This window comes from Miniopterus schreibersii (assembly GCF_964146895.1).
Source record: "Miniopterus schreibersii genome assembly, chromosome: 6".
Classification (NCBI taxonomy): domain Eukaryota; kingdom Metazoa; phylum Chordata; class Mammalia; order Chiroptera; family Miniopteridae; genus Miniopterus; species Miniopterus schreibersii.
Window position 1 is genome coordinate 23643009 of NC_138107.1, and position 22375 is coordinate 23665383.

Consider the following 22375-nt stretch of genomic DNA (forward strand, 5'->3'; position numbering starts at 1 on the left):
ACTTAAATTCTTGGGGGAGACATAGGAGGAGGGGAGAACCAAGGCAATGACACCCTACGTATCTTCTCCACGACTATCTTGGCTAAGAAATGAGGAGCTTCACAGTTCCCCAGGAGAGCAGTTCTCCTCAAGGCCTCAACACCCTCTCACTCCGCCCCGCGATAATGTACCCGGCGTTTACCTGGCGCAGAGCTGCTTCTAAGCGCGTTTGCTTGGACACGGAGAGTGCGCACACGGTCTCCCAGCGGGTGCTCAACTCCTGCATCTGGACCTTGACCCAGGATGAGTCGTCCCGGCTGCCTTCTATGAGCTCTCGGGCAGAGCGCTTCAGGGCCTGCACGCTGCTGGTTCTCTTCCCCAGTTCCTTTTGGAAGGCCTAAGAAAACCGTATTTTTATAGAATTTAATTTTTAATTACAAAACCAAAACAGTGAAAAAGAGTTTGAAATATGTGTGTGTAAATAACATCATGTACAGATCTCTGAGACCTACAGCTGAAGGACCCAGACTTTTCACAGAATCTGTCAGAGCTCTGTTAAGGCCAGTCTTGTATCTCAGACACAGAGAAAGTGGCCAGAGGGGAGGGGAGGTTGGGGAGCTGGGTGAAAACGTTGAAGGGATTGAGAAGTACAGATCGGCAGTTAGAAAACAGTCATGGGGATGTTAAGTACAGCACAGGGAATACAGTCAGTAATACTGTGATAACTATGTATGGTCCAGGTGGGTACTAGAAATACTGGGGTGAATACCTGTAAATATACGATTGTCTAACCACTATGTTATACACCTGAAATTAATATAAAATAATACTGAATGTAAACTGTAGTTGAAAAAATAAAATTTAAAGTTCTTTAAAAAAAAACAGTCTTGTATAAATGGGTTCAATCTTATAACATCCTCCTGTGTGAACAACCCTATTTTTAAAATGACACATTGGATTTAAATAACAGTGGCCACCCTTTTATATTTCAATTTGACAAAATAACACATCAAATTCTTTTTTTTTTTTTTTTTTAATGATGCCTTAAAATATGTCTCGATTCCTCTCCAATCATTACTGAGTAGCAAGTGTGTGTTGGCTACCACACTACTCTTAATTAGTAAACATATCTAAGAGACTAACAAATGACTAAGCAATCCTGGGATGCTTCATGGGGATCCTTAGAGATAATGGCAGGAAATCTCACAGAAAGTTGGCATGTAGTCACTTTTCTCTATAACAGGCCTTTGTCTTTTATAGCATCCTGAATACTACTAACCCATAATGTCAAATTTTAGCAGCTTAAATCCTTGGGGTAAAATCTTTTTGTTTTTTTCTCCCATGTAATTTAGGTGAACTCTGATGCGCCAGGAGTTAAACTGGCATCTTTTGGCCACAGACTTAATCCAAGAAATGAGTCCAGGGTTCTTTACTTCTGATCCAAGAGTCTGCATATAAAACTAGATCTTTCAAATAACCAACTTTATGTATAGAATAAAATTAACTTATTTTTCTTTAAAAAAAATAAATCATCACAAATGAATATTACCAAGCACATTTTATCACTGTGGCTATATCCAAGGCTTTCTAGTTTGATACTCAGATCATTCATAAAAGAGAGCCCATCAAAACCAATCCTAAAACAGTGCGATGAATTATTTGCTGATTTCACTCTAATAGTGTTAGACGAGATGGGCCTACAGATAGACCGGTGCACACACGCGCACACACACACGCACATGCATAGACAATACAGTGTCTAAACATCCTATGTGTGATAGGACTAATCCAATAGTTCTGAGTAGACTTTCCAATGTCCTTTGTATACTTAAACTTCTTCTTGAGCCTTCCAATTGTATTACTAATGCTGAATGATTAATTCATTCTTGATGACCTTCAATATATAAAAAACCTGGCAAGTGCCTAGGGGAGTAAATGTTTAGACAGTGAGCTTACAAAAATGGTATTTATGTAAAAAGTAACATTACACTATTCATTACTCATTGAATAGATGCCAGAAAATGGAAAAGTTTATATTAATCATGCACGAAACATTTGTTTTAATATAGGCAAAGCAACATCATTTTTAAAATTTTTAATTTTGATGGGCCCGATCAATGTTCTTCATTTATTCTTTTATTTTCTAATATTCAAAATAACAAACTCTCCTTTACTGACATAACGAGATAATAGAACCAGAAAAGGAGAACTCATACCCAACAGGACCAACTACGTAAAACACAGGTAAGATCAAAGTAACATAACCAGAAAGTGTAAGGAGAATATTTTTAAATGAAATAGACTTTCTGAACTCAAAAATTACAGAGGGGAAATATAACACGAATTCAAGTACAGTGCTGCAAAATATCTAGATATAAAGTTAACTCTGAGACAACCATTCTACATCCGTACAGGGCCCCATGTTGTTTCTAAGGCTCTTTAAGTTGTAACACAGCATTTGATCATAACTTAGGAGCCTACACGCGGCATCAGCTGGAGGTCTCAAATATGACTTTTGATTTGCAAGACAGTTTAACATACATTGTCAGGAGACTACAAGGAAACCAGTTTTCTTGAAGTAATAGCCAAACCCCTCACAGCATATGCTGTTGTTTCACAAGTTGCTGTAGTTCAATGGGCAAGGTTAAAACAATTAAAAATGAAAAGAAAAGCAGCTGACCATGACCCCGCTAGATCACATCCCAAATCTACCCACTTATACAACAATCAGGTTCCAGGTCACTGAATGAATGACTTTTTAATTATATTACATAATTATTTAAATGAATAAAAAAAAAAAAGATAGTAAAACATTCTTGAAACATGTTTCGAAGTACCAGAGAAATGAAATTACTTCCCAAGTTCTAAAAGGTCTTGGATCTGGAAATTAAAAACAAAAGGATTTCATTGATCTTACAACGACTTTCCGACAGCATTTTTAAAGCTGGCCTCCTGAGTCTTCTCAAGTGTACCTACATTTCAATATTAAAGGCTGCCACGTAGCATGATATACAGTCTCTGTGATTTTAACAGGCTAAGTGGCCACAGTTCCTTCCCTACACAGAATAACAAAATGAAATGAATAAAGTGACCCAGATAACAATACCTTGTGATTATCGATCAGATGCATCACCAAGTCAATGTCTCCGTGGACAGGCTGGTCTTCTGCCAGCTGGGGTTCCACCCGATATAACCAATCAATGAGGGCCTGCAGGGCATCTGTGAATTGTCCGGAAAATAACAGAGCTTCCTCCAATTTGTTTTGTCTGGGGGGAGTGGGGAGGGTGAAAAAAATCAATCTCAGCAACAAAAAAGGCCGGCCTGTACATCCTTACAGCTGAAATCCACTGACGAAGTTTGAGCCGTACTCAAGAGGAAAAGCAATATATCGGTATTCGTTGCTGTTTCTTTGCTTTCCTTAGAAGATAACCACACTTCTCTCAAATTTCCTCTTTTATTCCTTAAATACATGGCGTCTGTTCCAGGAAAATTCCCTCACCACCACCTCTGGAAATCACAGACCCTTCAGTTTCTTCATGAAAATATGCCTTTTTAACTAAAAGAAATATATTTTTAAAATTTATGCTTTAAATTATCATGCAGTAATATGGAGGATTTGGGGTATACGGTTCTATGAATTTTGACACATGTATAGGTAGATTCATGTAGCTATCATCACAATCAAGATACAGCACAGTTCCATCACCCCAAATCCCCCTCATGTGCTTCTTTATAGTCTCAGCCTGCCTCCACCTCCAACCCCTGGCATTTACAGATCTGTCTGCCATCACTAATCTTTTGTCTTTTCAAGAATGTCATATAAAAGAAATCATTTATCTGACTATATGACATTGTAAAAAGCACGACCTTTTGAGATTGGAGAAGATTTTTAAGTTTTTCTAAAAAACATAAAAAGCTTACTGTGAAGTTCCCTAGAGTGGAATATAAAATACTCTATTTAATCTTGATACTGACGAAAGTAATCAGACTGAGGATCAATGAGAACTTTGAAACCATTTCTAAGATCTTTGAACTCTTTCAGTCCTATCGTACTTTCTTAAATTCTTAAAAATTCTGAAATAAGTTTTGGGTATTCATAGTTCAAAGTATAATGAGGGAAGGGGCGATTAGAAAGGGGTGGGTGGAAGTTGGAGGGGAACACAGGGGTCAGATCAGTAGACCCTGCACAATATGAGTCTATATTTTAGTTTACACCAATATTAAGTCCCTAAAGGGGACTGACAAGCTTCCATTTACATTTTTAAAAGGCCACCTAGTAGTTATTTAGAAACTGGAGGACAACAGCAGAGCCGGGGAGACCAGTCAGGAGGCAACTGTGGTAAGTCAGGACTGAGATGACAGAAGCTTGGAGAATGCTCTCACTTCTGAGTTAGAAATAAACCATAATGAACAGCAAAGCCTTCTCAGTTCAGGTACCGTGTAAGGGGGCACGAAGGACCAGCAGGAGTTCCCCAGGCCAAGGACACACTCACGGTTCCTAAACGTCCCTGCAAAGCATACTTCAGGTTCCTAAATGCATCTGGAAGAGGTCTACAAAGTCACCGAAGTGCCTTAAAGAACATCTCACCTTTCCACAGACTTTCCACAGATCGTGTCCCACTTGTCTCGGAGCTCACTCAGCATGTCATCCAGTTTCAGGTTGTCGTCAGCCAGGGAGGTTTTCTCCTTCAGGGAACGTCCAGTTCTGTTGGTGGTGTCGTACACAGAATGCTTGGCTCCAAGGGATTTCTGAAACTCCTGATATCAAACAAGAAAACAATGTGCATCTATACTCGGGACGAACACACGAATAGGTAAGAGGCATTAAAAGAGGCATCTCTAATAAACGGGGTGGAACCACTGAAAGACATCAGCAAGTAAGTCAAACAGTTCAGTGCTGTACTCTACGCAGGAGCACATCGGGCTAGAAAATAATCTTTAACTTTTCAAATCAAAGGCTCTCAGGAGCCAGGAGTCTCCTAGAGCACCTACTATTATCAAGAAAATAATTTCAAAACAAAACGAACCCCGAGTCTTTTGTAGCTATAAACCACAAACATTATGCTAGTTATGATGAGATGAAATTGCTAATAAACTATTGAAAATCCCATGGTCTAGGGAGGAAAGTGTAGTTAACATTCTATGAGTAACTACGGGTCCCGTAAGGACACGGAGTGACACGGATATAAACATTTACTAGTTCGGTATTTTTTGTCAAACAGATTCACTGGCACACATTTTTGACACTCACAATAATGTTACATGTAATTTTATCTGTGAACTAGGATGAGGCGCAACCAGAACCACATCTATAGATCCCTATGTCTGAACCTACTGGTCATTCTATTCACACCACTTGGGAGGCCTACACCCCTCCTCTCCGCCTCTATAATGACCTATTAAAGTCTCAAAAGATCTGCACGTTACTCTTCTAAGTATCAAACAGATACATTGCTAACATGACTCTAGGCTTTGCTACTTTTTACATTGTTTTGTTAACTTTTGCATTTGTGTGGAAGGGCCGAATTCTATTCTTTCTACACAACTCAATTATAAGCCTTTCTGGATGGAGCAGGGATAATGTCTTTGTAGGCCTCTCATTATCAGGTTATATTTTCTGTGTGTTCATAAGTATGTAATAGAAAGGAGGAGACAACTGGTATTGAACACATGACCCCAGGGATGAGAAAAAGCAAGATCAACTAAACAGGCATCTTACAAGCTCATAAAATATCATGGGAACACTTAATACAGTGCTTCTCAATCCTGGAAGCACATTAGAATCACGCCAGGTAATAAAATGCTATGCAAATGCATAATTTTCCAAAATAACCTCAGCTACAATTACCTAATAAGTTTTTATTGCCTTTAAAAGCGAGACACTTTAAGTGTCTTATAATGACTAAGTTATTTATTTTGTCTTGTAAAAGGAGGCAACTACATCTGGGAATTTTTCAGCGATGAGCGCAATGACAATATCACACTATTTCTGCAGTGTGTTTTCTGTACCTAGTATTTTTTTTCTTCATGTTATTCTAAACAGAATGTTAGCTTTAGAATCACGGTGCTGGCAGATTTTTCTTCACATAGCAGATACATAATAAATACTGTAGCTGAATACAGGGTAGGCTAAAACTTTTTAAAGCAAAAAAGTACCCAAATAATGAACAGAAAAGACTTCTTTTAAAATTGGCGTGATGTTCCTTGTATCTTTGTCTCAGAGAAATGGTGATTATGGCCATAGGCCGCACTAGGGAAATTAGAGAATCTAACAGGGTTGTTTGCATGTTCTTATTTCTAGGATTTTCTAATCTAAATATTTAATATACTTTCATAAGACTACATGACACGACATCTACGATCAAGTTCAAAGACGATCTTCTATATCGAGAAGGAGGCTCTCATTTTTCCACCAGAGGGGAAGGAAGGAAGGAAGGTGCTGCTGACATTGTCCCGGCAATATTAGATGTGGCAGCTCGGGGACACAAGCCACTCGTAAGCGCTCATCTGGCCAAAACCAGATGCTCAATACGTTCTCTTCCATCACCCTAGGATCAGGACCCTCTGAGGTTAGTCAGATTCACCAGTGGAAACAGCCAAAATACGAGAATTTTCTGATGATGACCTTATATTGTCCCATTTTTTCCTCCCATCCTTTTATAAATTATCATCTTTCAAGCAATGACTTATAAGTAGATTCCTAAAACCGTAAAACTGCTTGAGGGAGCCACTCTCCTCTTACCCACATCGTCACCCTGAGTGCTGATGATCAGACGCAATGACAGAAGGACCCGAGTTCAACAGATCTGAGGAGGATGGCAAATGGAGTAGAGGAAGAGAAAAAGTAGGAAATACAAAATGCAATGTTTCTACAGTCTCCTAATCTGCACAAGGAAGCCACTGGCTGTGCGTCTTTGAGGGTAAGGCAATGCCAATTGAGGGAGAGGAAACCAATTGTTCCTAATGCACTGTTAAAAAGAAAACAACTTACATTACTTTTTTTTACTATAGAATTATCTTCTACGTGGCCTATGAAAGAAAACACAAGGCGAGAATCCAAAAGAAAACACAAGATAGAATTGAAATGTCAATGTCTGAACCCCTACAAATTCTTTTTATGTTTTAGACTTCCAGTTTTAATTTTGTTTGTTTTCTTTTACCAATTAACCCTGGATCATAATGGAATGGTTCCTGGAGAGTAAAGACACTCCCTTCACTTGGCCAATGTGAAGGGCAATCGGTTTTAAATTTCATGTAGTTCACATTGAAACACCTTTCTTCCCTCTAGTGATAAATAAATGCACAATCAAGTAAGAATTGAAACGCGATCTTGAAATCTATAAAGACACAATATGTTTTTTTTAATCCTTACCTGAGGACATTTTTTTTTTTTTTAAAATAATTGATTTTTAGAGAGAGAGGAAGGGGGAGAGAGAGAAACATCAACCGGTTGCCTCCAGTATGCTCCCAGACGAGGGACTGAACCCATAACACAGGTATGTGCCCTGACCCCTGACTGGGGAATTGAACCTGCTGCCTTTGGTGTACAGGCAAAGCTCCAACCAGCTGAGCCACTCAGCCAGGGCACAATATGCTTTTCTTAACTGGAGACTCACCTTATGCTGCGAGAGTTGTGTTTTTATTTTGTCTGGATCGTTGGCAATTTCCAGTTCAGAATCCAAAGACTTTTCCGACTCCTCTAGCCACTCCATAAGCTTACTCCAAGCTTCATGGAACTGTAAAGAAATTCACACTTTGTCAAGACAACTTTCTGGTATACTCACTATATTTAAAATCAAATATTTATTTACAATATAAATTAAGGGAAAAGCTGAAAATTATTAATTCAACAATTCCCCTGAAGCAGAAAAAAGCAGTTATTTCATCAGCAGATTACAAACTGTCTTAACACGTGGCTTTTGTGGTCCTGAGACGTCACTTTGTTATAATTCAATCGAGCACATAAAGTTTCTACAACAGCCGAAATGGCAGAAAGCACCAGGGAAAACTTATCTCCCTTTCTTTTTCTTAATAATTAACATCAACTCTCAGAGAATTTTATTTGCTTCCTTCTGTCTGGGTTTACTTTTAAGGTGTTTAATTCTTATGTTAAGAAAAGGAACAAAACGGGAGAGAGGAATAAAGTTTGCAAAATGGCTTTAAAAAGTAACAAGAACAGAAAGAGGTCATTTCATTCCTATTTATTACACAGATACCTGAACATCTTTACTGGTGCTATCGAAATCCTCAAATTAATGCCCGTGCCTCACATAATTGGTTTAATTATGGAAAGGAACCCACAATACTTGAGTTCTAACAAAATATAATTCTCTTTGTCATCTATGACCTTGAAACAGTCTGGTGCTACATATATTTCATTTCACCCACAGTCCGTTTTCTGTTTATCACCAAGAACTAGTGGGTACTATTTTTGGAGACCAAGTTGTGAAAATGGTTATAAATTATGTCTCGTAATAAACTTGAGTGAACAGATACATAGCAAAGACTTAAGTAATCAAAATAAAATGTGTTTTATATCAAAGCACATTAATAATGAAATAACAAAAAGACACTTCTTACAAAAACAGCACCATGAGAGCACGGAATAGAAAAGCTGCAAGGGGCCCGTGAGATCATCTCATCATAAACCTGCCCTCCCGACAAACCCCGCCCACAACTCGAATCAGTTTAAACATGAAAACACCGAGGCCAGAACAGGCACATGCATTGTCCAAGTCGGAGCGCTATGGGCAACATCTGAGCCCAAAACTGAGATTTTTAGAATAAAAACAAAGATACAGCTAGTCACAGTGTCGGGTAGTCTTACTACAAATAACACTGCCTCTAACAGTTACATGGTAAGTGTAATGGTATAAATGCACAGGTCCTAAGGCTGGTCCTACTTTCAAAACTATTTTTAAGTCATACAAATAGAAGAAACGCTATGCTTTTGCACTGAGACCGGGAGAAAATCCTTAGAAAGTTAATTAAACAAACTGAGAAAATAAAATTGATTAAATGGAGAAGGGAGGAAGAGACTGGGCAACTGGCTTCTGGCATCCAGGAGATTTTTATAAGCTAGATGCTCATAGCTCAAAAATGCCTACACTACAGATGACACTGTCACACATGTGGAGAGAAAGATGTCAGGCTCAGCATTAATACTGTCTTCCAAGACCATCAGGGACCACTTCCATTCCAGGAACTCACTTGTAACACTGCATGGATCATACCTCCCACTCAAAATGGGATATATGGCATGCAATCCTCCAACAGCGTCGTAATCTGTCATTTCTAAAGCCTTTAAAAACTTATGCTGATAGCTTTAAACAGTGAAACACTAGGCTCCCATGACAACTTTTATATCACCCAACTGAGCCCAGCTCCCCAAAACAATGGAGTCCGGCACCAGTGATGAACAAATGCAACTGAATGGGACAAAAAGAGTGAAAAATTCAGCTTTAAAATTACACCGTCTAGTTTCTAGTAAAAATCAACGATATATGCCAAGCAAGGTGGGTGCATCCTTCTTCTTCCACGGAGAACAGTGAAACGTAATTTTACTTCTCTGTGTTTAGTCTAGAATAGGATATTAATAACAGGTGAAGGAAGTAAGGAAAGTTCCTCGTGAGTGTCTCTAGATTTAAAAAAAAAAAAAAAAAAGCAGCTCCCAAAGATTCAAACAATTTAAAAAGTGGGATGGAGCTATATCTAAATATTAGAAAAGAAAGAGAGGCTTGCCAACAAGTGCACAGATTCAGAGGGGTGAGGAGTCCTGACCCACTCGGGCAGAGAATGTCCCTTTCAGAAAGCTGCCTAGAAGGCTAAATGCCTGGCTCTCAGCTCTGACAGTTTGAACAAAGTTTGGCTTAGGAACGAAACAAAAGGTAGCAATACAGTGAAGTCTGACATCTCAATCTCATTATGAGAGTGGAGGTTGAAAAGACAAAGAAAATACTAAAACAAACAAACACAATAACAAAAACGTTGAGCCTCTTTCTGGGCCTTAAGATAATGGTCTATCTATGAAGTCAAGCTACAATCAGTCTTTTCTTTTTCTTTTCTTTTTTAAAATATATCTTTATTGATTTCAGAGAGAGGAAAAGAGAGGGAGAGAGAGATAGAAGCATCAATGATGAGAGAGTCATTGATCAAGCCCGCAACCTGGGCATGTGCCCTGACCGGGAATCGAACCCAGAGCGCCTAGATCCTAGGTTGACGCTCAACTGCTGAGCCACGCCTGGCCAGGCTACAATCAGTCTTTTCAAAATTAGTCCCCAGGGCCTGAAGTTGCTGCCAGATCAAAAAGTGATATCATCATCCCAACCTAGGCCACCGCCCTTTTAGGAAATGAACACCTTGGCTTTGTGCCAGGATTATTACACCCAAGACAGCCTGTGATACAAGTACTTCAATGATGAGGAGTAACATTTATTTCAACAGCTAGAACTGGTTTATTGCCAAGTTCAGAGAATTTTTATAAAGGTTTACCTGCTTGGCTCTCTTCCTTGCATCATCCAAAGATCTTCCTCTTTCGACTAACCGTTGAACCACTTTTTCCCATCGACTTTGCACACTGATGAGCAGATTCTTAATGAGGACAACATCTTGTTTCTGGCTAAAATATTTCAAGTGGGTTCCAGTTTTATCCAGCTCTATTATCTGCTCACGGTGAGAATTTACTTCATTGGCAAAGACCTTTCCCCCAAAAAATGGGTAAAATTAGAAACAAATGAAAAATGGATCTACCTTGAAAATGCTTCTGGTGTCATAAGCTGAAACTATTCAAGGGACAAAAGAAAGTTTTTAAACTATCAAATTCCTGCTTTTGACATTAAAACAGCCTGCTGTCTAAAAAGGTCTGCAGTGAGAGTGCTACCCACGGGAGTTATAGCATACCTTGTGCTCATCGATTTGAAACAAGACTGTGTCCAAGATAAGACTTGGCCGAGGAGCTACATTTAGGGTCTGTTCAGCCTGGGTGAGCCAGTTGATGAAGTCTTGGAGAGAATTGTGGAACTCCATTGCCAAGTTGAGGGCTTCTTCCAGTTTAGTCTGCGAAGAAAGATTATTTAGTAGGTGATATTTATGAATTTTTTCTTCCCAGTTAAATCACTCTCTGGCAGATATCCTTCCCACCTATACTTTATTTATGCAGAAGCTATATTGCCTAAACAGTTTATGAATGTCATGGGCCTTCACTAAGGTACTGGTAAACCAAACCCTTTGAAGTATAGTAAGAAGCATCTCACTGCAGCTAAAAACATTTTAATATACATTAAATTATGGGCTTGGTGCCTGGGCAGTTAACCACAGACCACAATTACTAAACCGAATCTGTAAAAAGAAAACTTGACCGTCACGTGATTAATTTTTGGAATTGCAATACTATGAAATATACTTACACTGTGTCAGTGAGAACATACAATCTAGTATTCCTATCCTATCACTTTTCTTAAAGCATTAAATAGTAATATTTTTAATCCCGTCTCATGGATTTTTGTCATGTAAGCACTTACTATATATAGACAATTATTTTATTCTCTTGATCTCCCTCTCTTCCTCCCCCCACATACACCCTTTTGCTTATTAATGTGTGATTAGAACAGAATTATTTAACAATCCAGAATTTTCACAAATTTAAAAATATACCCAGCCAACAGTGATCTATAATACACCCGTTATCTGTGTTTGAATGGATTCCTTTAACTCTGTTCTTCTATGTTAAGTTAAGGCAGGACACTATTTTTAACTGACCCCATGAAACCTCCTTATGTATACCACGCAAATTCAAACATGGATCATTAAAAGTTCCACTGATCATGCTACCCAGAGATAAGGTAAAAGCCATGAAATAAAACAACTAAAACACTCATTCTATCATATTAATCAAGGCACATACTTTCCTTTCATTGAGTTTGGTTTCCACAGATTCCCATTTTTCTTTCAAGTTATTTATGTCTTGGTCAATATTTGTCTCCACAGATTTGGGGCATCTTGCAAGCAGCTGTTGGCCTTTCTGCATCAGACTTCTATATGTCTCTTCTTTAGCATCAAAGGCAGCACAGATTTCCTAAATTGAGATATTGTCCGTCAAGTTATATCATTTTTTAAGAGAATAAAATCCAAGAGTTCTTATTCCAGGTCATCAATCCCAAGCCCCTTATCATATATTCATCTCTATCCGGCATACAAGATAACCCCGACACATTCTAACTTTTCATTATATTGAGACAACACCTAAACCTATAGGCACACCCTGTCTACTGAGAAATCTCAGAAATGCTGCTATTATCACCAATCCATTCCGGCATGCGGAGGTTTGTGAAGCAATATTTTAAATGGTATCAAGAAAGTCTTCCCTGTGTGGTAACCAATCAGCTCTGTGATCTTTGGCAAATAAGTTAACCTCACTGAGCTTCCATTTCCTTCTCTGTAAAGTGGGTTCTAAGTTTCTCCTCAGATTATACAAGAACGGTAATATTTTTGGGTATAATTTAATTCTGGGCTTAGAAGACATCCAGTGGATAGAAAGTAAAGGCCCAGTCTACTAAGACATTTACGTTGATTATTAAGACTTTGGAATCACAAAAGCCAAACTTGTACTACTATGAGAATATTACTCTCATTGATAACATTTTTAAAGCTTTCAACTAGAATGCAATGTGTATCTTGTATGGAGAATATAAAAAATACTGCTTAAACAAATTCAGAGTTTAAAATCAATGAAACAACAGTTACAGTCCTGTAAAAAAAGTAAGACTAGTTTTAGTCCATTTATTCAATTATAATGTAGGTCAAATCATTAGCTCCCACTGAAAAATTATATATTCTGTGTCCAATGTCTTCAATTTTATTATAATTTTAAAAACTGAAATATATGTCAAAGAACTCACCCATATTAAAGTGTACAATTCAGTGTTTTATTAATATATTCACAAGGATGTGCAACTATTACTAATAACTCCAGAACATTTTCATTGCCTCAAAACTTTATAATGTCTTAAGTTTTAAAAAAAACAAAAAACTTTTCTAAAAATATTTACATTATCACCTACTGAAAACTTTTAATCCTAAGGCAACACTTTTAAATATAACTAAATCTCAGGAAACTATAATATTCTAGGTTTTCTGGTTTCCTTCAGTTCTAACACAACCAAATCAAAACAATATTACTAAAAATGTATTACAAGTATCAATAACTCTTTAGCATTCCTTAAATCTTAGACTCTCTATAATCTGGTAAATTATGTCAGGTTATAGCAAAGTTATTTTAAATACCCTACCCAAACCACATAAGCTAATACACAATATTTTTCTAAAAGTAAAATATCCTAAAGATAAGCTTTTTGCTTTCTAATTTTTTACTTATATTCCTCTAAATTAATATTTTCAAAATACTTGTTATTAGAGATTAATCCCAGGCATGTTTATTCAAGAATTCATTAAACTTACACTTAATGAACACTGTAATAACTACATAGGTACTTCCAGGAAAGTAAAGAGGTATCTGAGAGTCAGTCAGGTTGCATGGAAAAGACAAACAGTCCCAAATGATCATTTAGTTAATTACTTTTACAAGTGAAGAAATGGTCACTTGTGGCACCAAAACAAACAAACAAACAAACAAAAAAAACCCCACAAAAAACTAAAACAGTAACAACAAAACCACAGACACAATAATTTTCTAAAATAATAAATATACATTAAAGGTTTCTAGAAAATTCCATACTGGATTAATAAGATTTATTTTAACTGCTCATGGCAATTGTGAAGTGTTGCATGTCTTCACAGTAACTTACAAGGCGGTTACTTCCTCTTCAAATCACCAAATTCAAAATTATTTCCAAATAAGTACAGTTTTAATAAGCTCTTACAACAACAATAGACATCTGCTAAAGAATGCAGACTTTAATGTGCAATGGCCCATTTCTTTTGTCAAATCCCTAAATACTTCTACTTTTATTTCATAAGATACTAATTATCAGTGCTTGAATATTAAAATAAATTCCTGATGCAAATTCACAAGTGTGAGAATTAGAGGATTCCTTTTTCAAAATTTGAAACAGACTGCTTCGCTTACAACTTCTAGAGCCGAATTAAAATGGGAAATGAGTAACAAATGTCAATAAATCAAAGTCGGTCTAAATTTAATTTGTCAGTCCATATCTCTATGAAAGAAAGCCAGAGTCTCGAGCTTAATTATTTTTTCCCCCCTTACCCTTCAGTGTTGACAGTGTCACAGAATCTGGGTGGGAACAGCCCCCAGGCAGAAGGCTGCAGGCTGGACAATCAAACGCAAGCCTCCTCCTGTCCACATGTGCTAGAGTGTGAATCTGAAGATACAGCCCTATCACCATTAAAACAAATACATAACTTTGTTTTAACAGAACAAACACGTATTTTCCAGCCTTCCATGAGACAAGATGAAAATGCAATGATGACAGCAATAATTTCTAACTCAATTCTGATTACTTGAGGGATTTTTTTTCTTTTCACTCAATGAGCAACAGTTTTTAATTTACACAATGTTTATTACTATCCATACAAGTTTATCATTTTATGGGGGAATGTATACTCCTAAAAAATGTCTAGACTTCTAAAAGCTCTTTTCATATACTGACACACTAACCTTTGAAATAGAGAATAGGTTCTGACTTGAAAAATGGAATCAATAAATGGTGTTTCTAGCAACTTACACATAGAGATGTCTGTTGTAAAACTGTATATCCTTTAAACCTTATGCCACGAATTATTTATCGCCAGGGCCCATACAAAATGGTCAGTTTCTTAATCTGAGGCTAGAGCTGTAGGGAAAAAATATACTTACCATGTGGGCATTAAGCTGCTCCCTGGCCGTTTCTGGTAAACCTCCCAGGGGTTTAGATGCTAACAGATGGCGCTCCGTGTCGGTCAGCCACTGCTGCAAATCCTCAATTTCGCCATGGAACCCTTTGGCCTAGAGTGACAGAGAGTTTTAAGTTTGGGCCATAAACATTGTCACCTTCAAGCAGAAAACAAGGCTTAAACAACCCGGCCTGCTAAGCCTCTCCCTGCATTGTGCAGAACGGCGGGTGCCCCCGGCCTGCCTGCCTCTCCTTCAGGGGCGCGCTAGCGGCTAAGACTATTAGGCTCAGGGCCAGAGGGCTGCGCTCTCATCAGCTCAGTTCTTTATCCCACTTATTTTGACTCTTCTCCTTGGGGTAGAAAAATTAGGCAGGGGTCTGTAAACCAGTGAGAGGATTCCATGCTATTTTGGTCTTGAAGGCTATAGAAAGCTCAGGGTGTGTTCTCTCATTCACCTGGCGCAAGGCACCATCCAGCTGCTGCTTCCTTTGTTCTGTTTTTTCCAAAACATTTTGCCAGCGTTGATTTAAAACCTCTAGCTTGTTCTGGAGGCTGCTCGCTTCTTCTCCGGCACTCGATTCAATGAGGTCATTTCCTGCTTTATTAACAGCTTCCACTGTGGACTGATGAGCTAGTACATCATTTTGGAGCACCTGAAAATATTAAGATAACACTATGGTTGCTCGTTTATAACATGTTAGCATCCCTTTTTAATGCAACGGTTTTATTTCCTGGTTTTGAAACATTCTGAAACAAAAACATCACATACATAGAATTTCAATACTAACGATGTTTTAAAATGATGGGACTTCTTTTCCCTTGTCTTCGCAGCTTTCCTGTCTACCAACAGCCCCTGAAATGATTACGGGGGACCCTGCTAGTTCTTCCCATCAGAACAGCTTTGGAATTGATGACATTAAATATCTAGACATTATGACAGGGCTCTAAGAGTATTCATTTGATTCAAGCTCATTTTAATTGAACTTAATTTTAAAGTTTTAAGTAAACAATTTAAAAGATATTTATTTCTATATATTTGTTTTCAAATATAAAATTATTCTATTTCTAAGATACACATCACCATGTTTTATAATTAGCACTCTACAAGGGAAACATTATCATACAATGTTTTTATCTTCTCTCATTGGAATGGTGCTAGAATTGACTACTAAGCTGACAGGAATCTTGGGAGGCCCTAACACGAAAGGGAAAGAGATTTACTGCACTGTGTATCAGAGATACTCAAGCCCAGCATTCCAAAGTTGAGCTGTTCTTTTACTAGAAAATACACCTATGAAATGCTTACTGCAGATCGCAGTAAACAATGCCTTCCTGTTCTATTATACAGTAGAAATACGAGAATAGGCTAGTAACACTTGAATGCACTAACAGAGGGCAAGAGTGGTTTAGTACAGAAAGCACTACAAGGCTAAAAAGATCAAATTTTTTATACTGAAAAGAATGACAAGATTTACACCTTAAGGAACAAATACAGCTTAGTAGTAGCTTCCTTTGAAGAAGACTGTGGTTTTGCTTTTGGAAATCAGACGAACCCTTCCTCTAATGTTAATAAGAGCTGATGATAATCTTCTCTACACTCACTGACTCAGGGTTTTCAATGGAAAAGGGACATCACCTCGGGTCCTAGGTAAGACATCCCACATCTGGAGTGAAATCCTGACCGGGGAGGATTTCACTGAAGGGCACTGCCCACCTACCACCACTGTGTCTCTGACTATATATATATTCATTTTCTGAGGCATCCAGTGAAGGAGTGATTTTCAAAGACTAAAACATCAACTGAGTAAGGAATCTTCTTTATAATAAGCATGCCCTTTGGTACATGAACACTAGGAATCACCCTTAAAAGGCCAGATTTCAATATCCTTGTGGTAAAAATATAGAAAATAATTCTATAAAATTCATCTTCTAAATGTTCCGAGTCCTATATAAGCCACAGCCTAGGAGCTGGAGAAAAAGGCAGGAGTGGGATAGAAACATTTCCTCCCTTCCTCCAGCAATTGTGCTGGTAATTTTAAGTCCTTTAACTTTTGACCTCTGAGAAATGAAAGAAGAAAAGGGTCCATTTTTAACTGCTCAGAGATAAACAAGCAGAAATAAAAGGTCTCTAACTCATCCCTCACCAAAATTACTGGATCAGGGTGCTCATTTTCCCACCTCTACTGTATTCTACAAAGTTCCCGTCACTGATGCATGTGACCTTTCAGGGCAGCTGCTAAGTTTATGAAATGTAAATGCTATAAACTCACACTGTGAGAATGAACATGTTTTGTTCATATGCAGAGTCAGGCTAGTCATTATTGCTCTTAGCAAAGGTATACTATAGACATTAAATAATGAAAAATATTAATGATGCATAATTGGTTAATCAAATATGGTTGGGCAATGACTGCAAATACTGACAGAATGAGGTATAAAAAGGAAGGAAATTTAAAATTAGGGAAAAATTACTGTGGGGGAAAAAGTATGAAAGTAGAACTTAAAGCAAGAAGTCAAAAACTGTGTATCATAATCTTAGAGTGCTAAAAGCTGTCTTTTATTTTCAAATGCTATTAAGTATGTAAAATAGCCTTTTTCTATTTGATAATCAAAAAACCTTACGTGAGGTTAGGATTTAGGACCTAACCTTAAATAAGACAGCACTATTCATGTGAGTGTTAAGGCTCTATGAAAGACTGTTGAATGTCACGATAAACTGCTGGGCCCACAACCTTCACTAAGCCTAGTAACTTAAGAGACAGGGAATTTTCTATTAAGAATTATCAACCAAGTGTCACAAAGATGACCACAATATAAAACTGTGTTGCACAGATCTCAATTTTCAATTTGTAAGCTTTAAATCAAGTACAGGACATATAAAAAAAAAAAAATTTAAACCTAATATGTTAAAAACCTAATTCATCCAGGAAAGAACTAAGAAGAAAAGCCAGTGAAGAGAGAGACAAAGAGCCAGAAGAACGCGCCTCCACATAATGAAGGATGTACCGACAGAAACATATCAGACACGCCAATCAAGCAGCCAGTGAGAGACCCATGGGGATCAGGGTGAACAGAGGAAAAACACACACAATCTGCGGTGGAACAACATTTTGAATTACTTATTAGGCTATTCTCAACAACTTCTAAAACTATGCTACATTAATCTAATGACAGGTATGATCAGGGACTTAACCCTGTATTCAGTGTTTGCCAGGCAGCCCTAATAAAATTCAGCCAGAAATTTCCCATCCTTGCTATTTTTTATAACTGCCTTGAACAATGAGAAAAACATTTTATAATCGTTTAAGAAGTGTGTTTCAAGAAATTTAACCTTTAGTTGCAAATATCAAATATGAACTTGTGTTAAAATCACAAACTTGAAAGATGCATAAAGAAGAAACATTAAAAAAATTGATGAAACTAGACATGCATAGAGAAGAAACATAATAGGCAACAGCAGCTACGCACGTGATGCTTGGCCAGTTCAATTTCAATGGCCTTAGGGTCTCCTCCAACAGGTTTCTGTTCGCTCAGCAAGCCCTCGGTGTGTGTCAGCCACGCCAGGAGTTCGTCCAGAGCATGTTGGAACTGCCCAAGGGCTAAAAGGGCGCCCTCCAGCTTATGCTACGGAACAAGTGGGGAGGAAAAAAAATCCATGTGTGAACCTGGTATTATCAATAACATGCATTTATAAAACATGGGCAGCAAATCAATTGTTTCATGCAGCATACGTCTATAAGCAGATCCAGTGAAGCCCAATCGTCATCAACTTCTACATTCTAAGTCTGAAACTCTTTATGGTTAAAAAATGGCATGTGAGAAACAGAAAGAGCTCTAATGAAATAAGGGAACTTAGGGGTTTCAAAAGTGTATGTAATCACCTAATTTTAATTTTTAATAATTGTTTTGCATTAATATGTAAAATTAAAATTTTACGAAAGTCTTGGCACATACCTGTCTGTTGATAATTCTTTCATCCAGACTATCCCATATCAATTTCAGTTCCATTAATGGGTCTTGAACAGTGTGTTTGTCACTTTCTTCCGTTACCTTCTTCAGCAAAAGCTCTGCCTGATGGTTCAGTCTTTCCATTTCTATCTGTTGTTGATAGGCCTCTGACTTAAATTGCTATTTATAAAAAGAGATATACGGAAAAATGTGCTATAAATCAGTAACTTTAAACAAAAATAATTCTATTACGCCTTTATTCTGATTCACACTTCTTATTGTGGGGTGGGGGGTGAACAGGAATTAAAACATAACACACAGTTTACTAATAAAAGAGTTATAGATAGAAGAAGGGGGAAATATTTTCTCTTTATTCAATGCTTCCTGATGGAAAGATGTTTCTACTTGTAATTTTGGTATTCTACTTTTGTACTCTACAATAAAAAACTAACAAATTGCAAGGCTGATTCCAATGTCTAATTATATATATATTCAATACCTGAATTGTGAAATATAGCAAAGAAGAAAAAAAAGGATATTATGGACATATATAAAACCCAGAAAAATATCTCTAAGAAATTCAATATTTCTTGCTCAAAAATATACACGTCTTACATCCACTGGACATTTAGTTTTCTATAGCTGTGCTGTGTTTGTTAATATTTAGTTTTCCCTGACTCACCCACTGCTGACTCAGAATAACATTATTCTCTCTCCCAGTGCTTACTGACACATATTTAGCAATCTTGACTTTGCCAGCCAACACAGGTTAACAAATGGTTCCTTGTGATAGGAAACTGTCCTTTCATAAAATATTTAATGTGTAATAGTAAATAATTAAATAGTTAGTAATAACGAAGCAGCCCCCCTTAATTTTTTCAAACATATGAAAATGATAATTAAAAAATAACAACTAAGGTATAGTGAACACTTGCTATGTTCAAGTTACTCTCAGTAAACTAATAAAGAAAAAATTGTGTCCTCAACTTTAGCTAAGGACACAGAAGTGAGACCAGGTAGATAACTTGCCCGAGATCATTTAGCTAGTAAGTGAACAAACTGGAATGTAATCCCAGACAACCTGATTTCAGAGAGAGCCTTCCTAACCCACCTGCTATACAATTACTGAGATATATGCAAATGTCCAAAATAAAATAGTCCTCCACAGCCATAAATGCATATGAAGTATATCATGGGTTACTACCTGATCAGATAAAGCTAAAAAAAAAAGAATCCCAATCTAATGATGGTAACAGTAAAATTCCCAAAAAATCCCTACATTTTTTCCCAAATGAAATATTCGATTTCACACAATTTTTAAACAAGATAATAATTTTATATAAAAATCTAGTAGAGTTCATTGAAAATGGTGTGATATGCCTGTGGATGGGCACTTGAAATTAGGAAGGAAATAGCTGATCCCACTTTGATAAATGATCAGCACAGAGGAATTCAAAGAGGAAACAGTCGAGCTCTTTTCACAGCTGCAGATCAAGAACCCCAAAAGAAAAAACTAAAGAGGAAAACAGATGCAAAAGAAGAAACAAAACAAAAATTTTGAGAAACACAATTATACTATGGGTGGTTCTTTAGCCTGTAAGACTAAGTGAATTACTCTGAACACAATGAAGAAAATAAAAATGTCGTTGTATGCACACAATAATTGACTATTGGATAATAAAGACTATTGGGTAATAAAGGTGTAAAAATCCTTACAGTATTATCTACATATGTATAAAATACACTCATGCTCCCTTTATCTCATCCTGCCCCCCACATGAGGATAGCTAAAAGACTATAAATCATATCTCAAGTGTGTAACCTCTGGGTACATAACATTTTGGGTGGCAAAAAAGATCACTTTTTTGCTTCTTTGCATTTTCTGATTTTTCTAAAACAAACAAAATTTAATAAGAAGAAAACTATTAGTATTTATATTGTTTATTTAAGGAGCACTTAGATACTGCTTCATAGGTGCAGGTACTATATTAAACCAGTTTCATAATTAGAATGCAATACTTCAATTATGTAAAATACATATATTTGGGTAAAGAATACCATGAATCAAGAACTTAAAAATGCAAAGTCTTTGGTAAGTTAGCCCCCACCCATACCTTTAGCTCTTCAATTTGCTGCTTTACAGTTTCAAGATCTGTTCCGATTGGAGACATTGAAGCTAATTTACCGCCTGCGATATCTACCCAGTCGAATATCGCCTGAAAAGCACATTAGTCCACGTGTTATTATAATGGTACATTTGAAACTGCTTCAACACCTCGCTGTTATAGAAAAGTACAATCATAAACCTGCAAAGATATTATGTAATGAGTCTATTTTACAAATAATAGAGATGGTTCATCTAAATAGGTAAAAGCAGCAATATACTGCAACACTTGTCCAAAACATGAAATAGATGTCACTTCCAGTTCTGTATCCAAGTTTGAAAAGGAAAGTCTATTTTGAACAGAATCTTAGAATACTGAGATCTTAAAATGCCCACTTGAAAAAGAGTTTTAGAAATTCAATCACAGGAAATAAAATTCTCTATGCTCTCTTATGTCCCCCTAAAAAGCAGAATGTATTAGATTAGTATTAAAATCCTGCATATATATATATATATATATATATATATATATTTAATCATAATTAATGATTAATATTAAGACTATTATTCTGAATTAGAACATAGACCAAAACCTCTCATTTTTCTTTTTTTTTTTAGGTAATAAAACACCCTAAAAAGGCTCAACTCCCATTTTTTTCAGGTACTGAATACACAAATTTTGTACTTTAATGAAGTTGCCAGATCATATAGTGTGGAGGGAGAAAATCCTTGGAAAATATCTGGAAGTTTAAAGTTATCATTTATAAACCCTAAGAACTTAAGCAGCAGCCTGGGAAATAAAATTGATTTTACATTACAACCAACCTCGAAAACTCTGGAACTTCTGGAGCTCTTGACCTCTAGTTACAGCTATTTTATAAGTCAAGGGTCCCTTCATTCCCACAGATGATGCCACTAACCTATGATGGGCCTTGATTTTCACAGAAGTGGTAAAGAAACTGTGAATCACGGTGTCTAGCCTGTGGTCTCCTATGGTTAATAGCTCCTGAGGTCAAATGGCTTCAAGTGGTGACAGTGATACCTGTAGCCTGAAGGCACAACTCAACAGACTTCCCAAAAATCATGACCTGGCCTCAGACACTGAGAGCTGGAGCTTGATTTTGTTACTGGTCACTGATATCTAACCAAAAAATTATCACTTTGATTAAGAAAGGGAAGGGTGCAGAGGGGAATGTTATAAGGTCCTATTTGTAGTGAATTTTTTCATCTATTTCCAAAGTTCAACATGCTTTTCAGCTGGCATAAAGCCTGGCTTATGATATTTATTTTTACAAATATAGAAATGGAGTGGCATATAATAAAAAGGAAAAGATGTTCTCATCTGAGCTTTAAAAATAATATTCACTTGGTGTTATGGAAATACTTAGAAAGGTTTTTTCCATATGGTAGGAGGGATGAAAGATTAAACTCCTGCCAGCCTTAACATTAGAAAATGGAACAAAGTTAAGGAAGGTAGGGGAAGAAAGAGCCCTGAGT

At 37.0% G+C, this 22375-nt stretch overlaps 1 protein-coding gene across 10 annotated transcripts in view; it reads right to left on the bottom strand.

Moving 5' to 3' along the window:
- DST (dystonin) overlaps nucleotides 1-22375 on the bottom strand; it is a gene marked incomplete at its 5' end in the record, with an annotated part of 396243 nt that overhangs the window by 21147 nt on the left and 352721 nt on the right. For all 10 annotated transcript variants that reach the window (XM_081141256.1, XM_081141254.1, XM_081141253.1 and 7 more), the window contains 12 exons: nucleotides 182-376; nucleotides 3086-3245; nucleotides 4568-4737; nucleotides 7596-7715; nucleotides 10471-10677; nucleotides 10879-11034; nucleotides 11882-12052; nucleotides 14810-14938; nucleotides 15282-15479; nucleotides 18295-18450; nucleotides 18781-18954; nucleotides 20889-20990. In XM_081141256.1, the coding sequence (XP_080997382.1) occupies nucleotides 182-376; nucleotides 3086-3245; nucleotides 4568-4737; nucleotides 7596-7715; nucleotides 10471-10677; nucleotides 10879-11034; nucleotides 11882-12052; nucleotides 14810-14938; nucleotides 15282-15479; nucleotides 18295-18450; nucleotides 18781-18954; nucleotides 20889-20990 (1938 nt within the window). The remainder of the gene's footprint in view (nucleotides 1-181; nucleotides 377-3085; nucleotides 3246-4567; nucleotides 4738-7595; nucleotides 7716-10470; nucleotides 10678-10878; nucleotides 11035-11881; nucleotides 12053-14809; nucleotides 14939-15281; nucleotides 15480-18294; nucleotides 18451-18780; nucleotides 18955-20888; nucleotides 20991-22375) is intronic.